General features: G+C 38.3%; 1 protein-coding gene across 1 annotated transcript; it reads left to right on the top strand.

The window, feature by feature from the left end:
• Nucleotides 1–309: 309 nt before the first annotated feature.
• LOC117532475 (prepronociceptin-like) lies at nucleotides 310–5,552 on the top strand. Its single transcript, XM_034195827.1, has 2 exons — nucleotides 310–441; nucleotides 2,640–5,552. Exons 1-2 carry the CDS (start codon nucleotides 316–318, stop codon nucleotides 3,246–3,248), a joined length of 735 nt encoding a protein of 244 aa, XP_034051718.1. The 5' UTR covers nucleotides 310–315; the 3' UTR covers nucleotides 3,249–5,552.
• The last annotated feature ends 3,792 nt before the right edge of the window (nucleotides 5,553–9,344 follow it).

Genomic DNA, 9,344 nt, shown 5'->3' with positions numbered 1-9,344 from the left:
TGAAACGTGTGTGATACTGAACGTGTGTGATACTGAACACGTGTGTGATACTGAACACGTGTGTGATACTGAACGTGTGTGATACTGAACGTGTGTGATACTGAACGTGTGTGATACTGAACGTGTGTGATACTGAACGTGTGTGATACTGAACGTGTGTGATACTGAACGTGTGTGATACTGAACACGTGTGTGATACTGAACGTGTGTGATACTGAACGTGTGTGATACTGAACGTGTGTGATACTGAACGTGTGTGATACTGAACGTGTGTGATACTGAACGTGTGTATTTGTCCTGTGTTTGCAGCGGACCATGAAGACGTTGGTGGCTCTGCTGCTGCTGTTAGTGTGTGATCCTGCACACACACACAGCGACTGCCAGACAGACTGCCTGTCCTGCAGCCACATCCTGCCCAAACAGCTGCCCTTCAACACGCTGGTGAGGACACACACACACGCACACCATGTATACATCACTTTAGGGGACATTACATTGACTTTCATGCATTTCCTGGAGACTTATCCGAACCTTAACCATAACCAACACATGCCTAACCCTAACCCTTAACCTGACCCTTAACCTTACCCTAACCCTAATCCTAATCCTAACCAAGTCTTCACCCTAAAATTAATGATTCCCCTCATGGGGACCTCCATTTTGTCCCCATAAGGGAGGCGAGTCCCCACACGTGACTATGTAAACAGATGTAGGTCCCCACAAGTATAGTAATGCTAGGCCACACACACACACACACACACACACACACACACACACACACACACACACACACACACACACACACATACACACACACACACACACACACACACCACACACACACACACACTTGTGCTAGTTATTTGCACTTGTTTAGTAATTTGTCATAATTTAAGAAAAAACATGATTGTGTTCCTGTTGTCAGCGTTGACCCTTTCATCAATGTTTTAATATGAGTAATATGGGTTTCTTTGTTCAAATTGCCACACAAAAAACATTATTTTAGAAAAACATGATAGGTTTAAAAGGCCAAAGAATTTAATCAGAACCCATATCCTGTTTTTTATTGATTTTTTAACCATTCTGAAACCATACGCTGAAGATGATTAATTACACCTCATAATAGCAAAATATGTTCTGATGCTATTATTTCAAAGTTATACAACATAGGGGTAGGAATGTGTCTTTAACAGCACTTTTAACCTGTTTTTGTCGTAATATTCTGGTGTACAAATATTACCCGTGAAAAACAAATTGACTTGACATAAAGTTGAAGGCAGAATAATAAAAGTTTAACAGAAAACATTTGAGGCTACCACCTAGAAGGAATAAGAGCAAAACCAATTAGGTGAGCAAATCCTCCATCCAGAAAAAAAACAGATTACATCCTGGCACATAACTCGCAATTACCCAAAATCCCTCTCTCAACTCCTCACCTTCCTGTTTTCATCCCTTCCTGACTCAACACATTACCCTTTTGCATTTGAGTTTTTAATTTGTTGTGGCTAATTGATTCCTGGGGACAGATGTGTGTTCTTCCTGCTGGCTGTTTCTCTCTGGATGATGTCATGTCTGCACTTAAGAGCACATGGCCTTACATTTAAAAGGACCTTTGTAAGACATTTTCTTTTGGCAATTTGTAATACGCCATCGATTGACTTACTGTCTTCCGTCCCTCTCTTCTTCTGATTTTGCCACAATGTTCTCCTTTTCCTTTATCTCCATCACTTTCCTTAGTGGAGAGCATTTTACTTGTAAATCAATAACGCACCAGAGCCTCCATGATTAGTCTTCTTCGTGGAAACAGTAAATTAAGGTCAATACAATGCAGTCTCCTTCTGTCATATTGAATTTGATATTATGTGAGTAAAGAGCGTTAGAACTTTTAACGAAGCACTTTTATACTAATAAAGGACTGGATTACCTATAGCCAGTTGAGTAGCACTTGAAATGTTTGGCTCTATGAAACCTGATGTACTTATATGATTCTGTTTCTTGTGTCTTCCTGGTCGAATGTACTTATTGTAAGTCGCTTTGGACAAAAGCGTCAGCTAAATGCAATGTAATGTAATGTAATATAAAGAGTTAATGAACCTCCACTCAAACAACCAGAGCTAATCAGATATATTGAGTAACGACGCAGTGTGTTCAATTTAGGGATTGTTTTTTCTCCAGACAGACATATTTAGGTAGCAGGCATCTAATAACTTACTTGGGTGTTGCGAAAGGAAACACCAGTCTGTTCTTTAAAAATGATTTACAACCAGATTGACAAACTCCCCGTTATCAAAGGCTGCAGTCGACTAGTCTTCTTTGATTAAATACGGATCTTGAAATATCTAATCGGAAGCCAAATTCTTTAATTAAAAGTGCTTTAATGCTAACTTTCTTATCTGATTTAGCATAGGGTACACTGGACCAGGAATTACCAAAGAAAAGGACATAACAGTGTCTCACGGCTGCAAAATATTAAACATTGCACGGTTTGATTGAACATGCATTCATTAAAAACAACTTTCGCAGAAGGTATGATTCTATTCTAGACATTTTGCTTACTTAAAAGTATTGAGTTTGTCACTGTGTCCTATTTTCTGTGTAGAGACAAAATGAAGACGTTCTCTTGTCTCTGTCTCTGTCAGGTGTGTCTCACTGAGTGCGAAGCCAACGTCTCCCCGGCTTTCTCCTGGGACTTCTGTCGTAAAGTGCTTTCATCGCCTATTTCTTCCCTCACCGGTATCATACGGAAAAGATCTCAGGAGGAGGCGGAGGCCCTGTTTCCAGAGGAGGATGAACAGGAGGAGCAGGTGGCTGGAGATCTGCTGCTGCCCTTTGCCTTGCAGAGTTACGATCATGTGACAAGAGCGCTCGAGATGGACGAGAGGGATCTGGGGGGAAATGACGGTCCTCTGAACACAGCCTTCAATTCCCAGAATGAGGATGAGTATGAAGAGGAAGCGGGACAAGAAGAAGGAGCTGCTGCCTCAAGAGGACAAGGCGACGTAGGGCTGAGTGTCTCCAAGAGGTTCGGAGGATTCGTCAAAGGGAGACACGGCTACCGGAAGCTGATGTCTCCGGGAAGATCGTACCAGAAGAGGTATGGCGGCTTCATCGGCATTCGCAAGTCAGCGCGCAAGTGGAACAACCAAAAACGTTTCAGCGAGTTCCTGAAGCAGTATCTGGAGATGAGCTCTAAGGCCACCGAGTACAACAGCATGTCAGATGACCTCACCCAACATAACGAAGTTTAGCTCCTTCACGCCCCTGACATTTAACTATTTCCTGATGTCTTTGCAACGTATCTTCATACAATGGTTTGTATGTTTATACAAGAAAAGTTATTCCTTCTTTTTTTGTCCGTTCTCCTACGAATGTCCAGCAACACGTGTCAATTTCCGCTCATTACAGGTATTTCAGAGGAAACATGGTTTGCTTTAGACCTCATAAGTTCTGGTTTTAGTTTAAGAAAAGGTGACATTTGGGATAAAGCAACTACCGAATAGGCAAAGTTACGGGACAAATAAGTCATTGTTTGGGTTGAAACTAATTACGGCGTGGTTGAAACTAAAGTACGGAAGTAACAATCAATGTTTGGGTCACAATAGGCAGAACCATAGGTGGAATACATCCAAATTGATTTCATGAATATTAACATAACATATAACTTTTTACTTGACACGTTTACACCACTGACATTAAACTATTTCCTTGTGTCTCGGTGTCAATGAACGTTCAGTTAAGTCTTTTTAAACTAAGGAAACAACTTGGTTTGGTTCAGGCTACAACATTTCTTGGCTAGGTTTAGGAAAATCGTCAGGTTTACCAAATTTGCAAAGTTACGTGACAAAAGAGTCAACAATAATTGCAGAAGTGTCACTACTAAAGTACATAAGTTACTCTTGTGTCAAATCGGACACAAACATTTTTCTTCTTGGTGAAAATCTTGTCTCCATACATCCGTGCCGGCCTCCTCCCTACGCAGAACTCTTGGTTTTAATACTTTCTGGCTCGTAATTAAGGTATACATTCAAATAGATTTCATGGGATATACACAAACTACATTACTTTTGGAGGTAAAGCTACAAGTAGGCTATGAGAACAGCATGTTACCTCCCTCATTCTTGTTGCGTTATTTATTTATTTTGGTGTCACCAAAGTACTAATCAGTAATTTACCAAAAAATAAGCCTAAGATTCTCATTGTATGCCTCTGAAGACGATATGATTGCCATATTTTTTCCATACCTCATAATTATGATGCAATCGATTAGCCTTGACTTATCAAACTTTCTCAAGAAAATTAACTCTCTAGGAGAAATGTAGAAATGTCTCCTGTATTTCGTCCACCTCTTGTTTGATGTGGTCGCTCAAATAAAGAAGGCATGTGTCAGTGGAGTGGGATGTTCTACCTCTACCAGGTAAATAACCATGTTTGATTCGAATAACTACCCAAGTCCTTATACGATCAGCTTTAAAGCACTTTTTTACTGCATTTATTTCTTTTCAGACCCTAAAAGCCAAAGGTTTAAATATTGCAATTTTTTTTTAAACGCAATTTAGCAAGATATGTTTTCTCTCAATTAAGTTAGTCATTTATACTTTTTTACTTGTCCCTTGCAGTGTTTTAATGTTTCCTACAAGAAGTACTTTACAAAGCATGATTTGGTTATAAAATAATTGTACATTTTCTTTTTAATTTTCGATAATTGGAAAAAATCTAAGACCATCTCCCGACAGCTTCATGTCTTTCAATCATTTTTGACAAAATATTATCCGCCTCAAAGAGTGCAATCTTTCTCTAAAGTTTGGGCAAGAGTTGAAAATGAATAAGACCAATGAGTTAAAATCAGCAATTTGAAACATCTTTCTAAAATTGTTAATATAAGCTTATTAACAATGAAAAAACCGACATCCTTATGATGCGCAGACACAATTATATTAATACATTTGACCATTCAACTCCCACAAAATGAATTCCCCACTATTACAGTATTTTAATTAAGAGCTTTAATATCAAAGTGAATTGGCGTATCTCAGGACGTTTATTTCCCAAATTCATTACTGGCCTGGGTCATCTGTACAAATGACCAACTCTTCTTACATCTTTACTACGCTACCATCTTGTGGCAAAATGCAGTCTTTTTCAAAGGACAATACCAGTGTTTTTTTTTTTCATGTTGTTGCATTTTGGTTAGGGTAATGTCGGCAGTAATGTAAAGTATAGTGTATGTGATGTGTGGTCAATAAGTGAAAAAAAGAACACAACTAGAAGTCACTGATTTATCACTGTGCCAAAACACTGAAACAAGGCTACTGAGGCAGGTTTAATACAACACATGTCTTCTTTAAAATGGAAGTTTATACTCAGCACTTTTTCTGCATTTTCTGATCTGTGTGCTAAACTGATGTTACAAGTGAGCATCGTCGTTGTGTCCGGATGCCGATGTGTACAAACTTTATATTATTTGTCTTCAAATTATAATGGTGTGAAATGTTGCCCACTATGATAACTTGTAAATAGCATTTAACAATGTCAATAAAATAGTTTACTATTTCCTTTGTGGCTTGTTATGCACCAACTGATTATGTGTCTTGAGGCGTTTTGTTCATATATTTTCAGTATCGGGGGTTATCTATGCTTTTTGGGCATTTCCCTTTCCTGTTGTGTTGGTTTTTGTGAATCAACATTTTTTTTGCAGTAAGTTAGAGGTTGAATAAAGGTGTAAATTAACTGAAGAGCAAGAAAATACAAATGTTTCCCAATGGTAATACCATAATGTGTTCATATTAATGACATATAACTGCATCTACAAAGCAACTGTAATTATATATAAACCTATAGCCCTCTATTGCAATGTTAAACAACTCTAAACTGGTAAACTATCATATTAAATGTAAATAAGTACATACCCTATAAATGTAATTACACAATACAAATTACACACTTTATACATTATTTGTATCATAAAGTAAATTATATATTACATTTATTTTACATAAAATACACACCGAAAATACACTATTTATAAACTGAATTATTTTTCTTAAAATCGCACTTTTTTAAGTGACTTGTAAACAAAAATAGAGACAATGATGCCACTTGTGAGTATGCATGCATAAAGATAAACACAGAATAAAAACTACTGGCAGATAAAGATAGTCCTATGATAACAGGAGGAGATATATTAACATTTTAAAATGAAATCCCCTGCTCCAGCTGGCTTCTGGCGCCCCTCAGTGGTCCTCCTGTGCACAGCTGCACATTGCATATTGCATACCAAAGGTCAGAGGTTTTTAAAGCCCTGAAAGAGACCCCTCACCCGTCCTTAGCTTAGTTTCGTTCAATTTCTAGAGGCATATATAATCAATATGTTGTTGTTTGATCATAAACATTACATTACATTGCATTTAGCTGACGCTTTTATCCAAAGCGACTTACAATAAGTGCGTTCGACCAACAAAATACAACTTGAAGAAAACAGAATCATATAAGTACATCAGGTTTCATAGAGCAAAAACATTTCAAGTGCTACTCAACTGGCTTTAGATAAGCCAGTCCTTTATTAGTATATAAGTGCTTCGTTAATAGTTCTATCGCTCGAAGTGGAGACACCCAACAATTGAGCATAGCATAATATTCCAGTTTTTTCATACTTCCTTGATGCATCAAATACATAAAAAGTTCTGTCATGCATTTATTTAATTTATCTCCTTAGGAAACACTTGAAAATTCCCCAAAATGACTGCATCACTGAATTATATTTTGTCAGCCAATCATGCACATTAAGGCTATTTTGTGTAATCTTGATGACTCATGTAATATTTCATTTTTCACTCACTGTTCCTCCCCTGAAATAGTGTGTAGCCCCCATAGACTGTATATATAAAGGTAGCCCCCCACAGAAAAGAAAAGAAAAAGATAAAAAAAGAAAGAAGTACAAGGCACCACAAAAACGGGAGTAAATGTGGGTCTACGTGATGTTGCAAAGATCGATGTATAAAGAAACACATAGTTATACATCATTACAAAAATACAGACTTTATATATAAAAATATGCAAGTTTAATGAAGAAATTGTAGGCCTACTTAAAGTATTGTAACGTTCGACAACATGAGTCGGAAACAGGCTTCAAGTTATTAGATGTAATAACTCATTTGATCGCATACAGATAGGTTACAGGTTACAGGTTACAGGCAGGCGCGCCGGATTCATTTTAGAAGTGGGGGGGGGGCAAAAAAAGTGCGTGTGTTTGGCCCAATCCCAAACCACGCCCTAGACCTACACACTCCCCCTCCGTGACGGAGTGAACTCCGTGGAGTGACACATGAGGCTCCCTCCTGTCAGATGGAGGGAGTAAATACAGCAGCAAGCTTTGGGACAAACTCCCCTCTCTCCGGCAGAAACAGGAAATGCCGTAACTGTATGTAGGCCTAACAACGGTTTCAAATCAGCATCTCTTTGACAACAAACGTATATAACTTATATAACTCAAATAAAACTCCAAACATCTTTAATTGTGTTACTTTTTTGTAAAGCTCTTTTAGTTTTAAAACTGATGTTTATAAGCTTCTTAGTTTTTGCAATAGTCTGTAAATATACACAACTTTATAATAAAATGCACACATTTACCTTTTTCTAGACTAAACACAGGTATGATCCTAAGTTAAAAAAATATTAACATCGCAATTTATCACTATCGTTTAGTGGTTTTGCAAAGAATGAACCACTCTCTGTTTTTGTACCATTCTGCGTTGAAGTATGGCTACCTTTCTCTTTGCTCAAATAATCTACTAGCGGTCTCCTTTTTTCCGACAGTTAGCTGTACAGCTTTACCCGCCTCAATGTCCCAACAACAAACCTCCATGCAGTCGGAACCAGCCTGTTTCGGTTCAACGATGGCGGCGGTGGGGGCGGCGGCGGTTTTGACAGTTTCTGCGGCCGCAGAGGTGCTGCTTTTGGGTTCATCTGGCTTCGCTGTTTCTATGATTGATGAAGGTCCAGGCTCCGGAGATGTGGATGTCAGGGATGTGACCTTCCAGTTGTTACATTTAAGTTTAGATTGACTGTATTTAGTTTTCTTCTGCTCTGGTTCTTCTGACATGTTTGCAAGTGTAGCTATATATTATTTCTAGATTAACGGCTGACACACACAGAACAACGTAACAAATAAAGTAAACAACGTAACAAATAAACAAATCTAAGCTTTTTTATTGGTTGTAATTTACATGGATACATTTGAATGGTGTGACAATGTCCTATTTGATTGGGTTAAAATAGACATATTCTTCCTGTTATGTCTGCCTGCTTTATTTTACCTAATGCAAAGTGACCTGCTGCTCCATCGAAATCGCATTGACCCGAAGACACATTTTGATTCCTAGCTTTCTAATGATATCAGGATTGTTTTTGTACTCCAAATATTAAGCAAAATATGTCACATTATATAATGACTGTTACAGAGTCATCATTTTGAGAAAAAGGCCTTTAAAGTTTTCTCTTCTCTGGAATCCATCATTTCTCATCATCAATCATCATGATTGATTATTAGCAAATGATCAAAATACTACGGAGGGAAGATATTTTCGTTTGGATTACTGCACTCACGAGAAACACCGGCTGTTGTTATGCCTGCTGTGACGTTAAGCTACTCCGTTCTCCGCTTGTAATTATGCCGAAGCTTCAAAATTGTATTTATCATCTGAATTTGCCGAAACAAGTTTAATATTCTGAAAGCCAAGACTTTGTTTATTTGAAATTAGATGAAAACAAACTGTAACGGACCCTGCCGTGTTATCTTTACTTCACGCCTTACATTCATAATTTCAGCCGGAGGGAGGGGGAGCGGCGCTGCGGAAGAGCAGAGTGGCGAGTGAGAGGCGAGCTGTGGTCTTCCCTTTACAAGCTTAAACAATAAAAAATAAAAAAATATACACAGCTAGATCAGATCGCGTTTTAGATGCGACTTTAGAGTAGAAGGGAATTATTGAAACGGGATTTGTACAGTGTTCCGCGCCGCGTGTATATGTGTGTGTTTGTGTATTTTTGCGTTTGTGTATATTGTGTTTGTTTCCTGGGGAAAACACTCACGAGAAACACCAGCTGTTGTTATGCCTGCTGTGATGTTAAATTACTCCGTTCTCCGCTTGTAATTATGCCGAAGCTTCAAAGCTGTATTTATCATCTGAATTTGCCGAAACAAGTTTAATATTCTGAAAGCCAAGACTTTGCTTATTTGAAATCAGATCAAAACAAACTGTAACGGACCCTGCCGTGTTATCTATGATTACTATACACCTTACATTCATAATTTCAGCGGGAGGGAGGGGGGGGGGGGGCGGCGCTGAGGA

The sequence above is a fragment of the Gymnodraco acuticeps genome, unplaced genomic scaffold (genome assembly GCF_902827175.1).
Source record: "Gymnodraco acuticeps unplaced genomic scaffold, fGymAcu1.1, whole genome shotgun sequence".
NCBI lineage: Eukaryota > Metazoa > Chordata > Actinopteri > Perciformes > Bathydraconidae > Gymnodraco > Gymnodraco acuticeps.
This window is presented reverse-complemented; position numbering and strand designations above follow the sequence as displayed.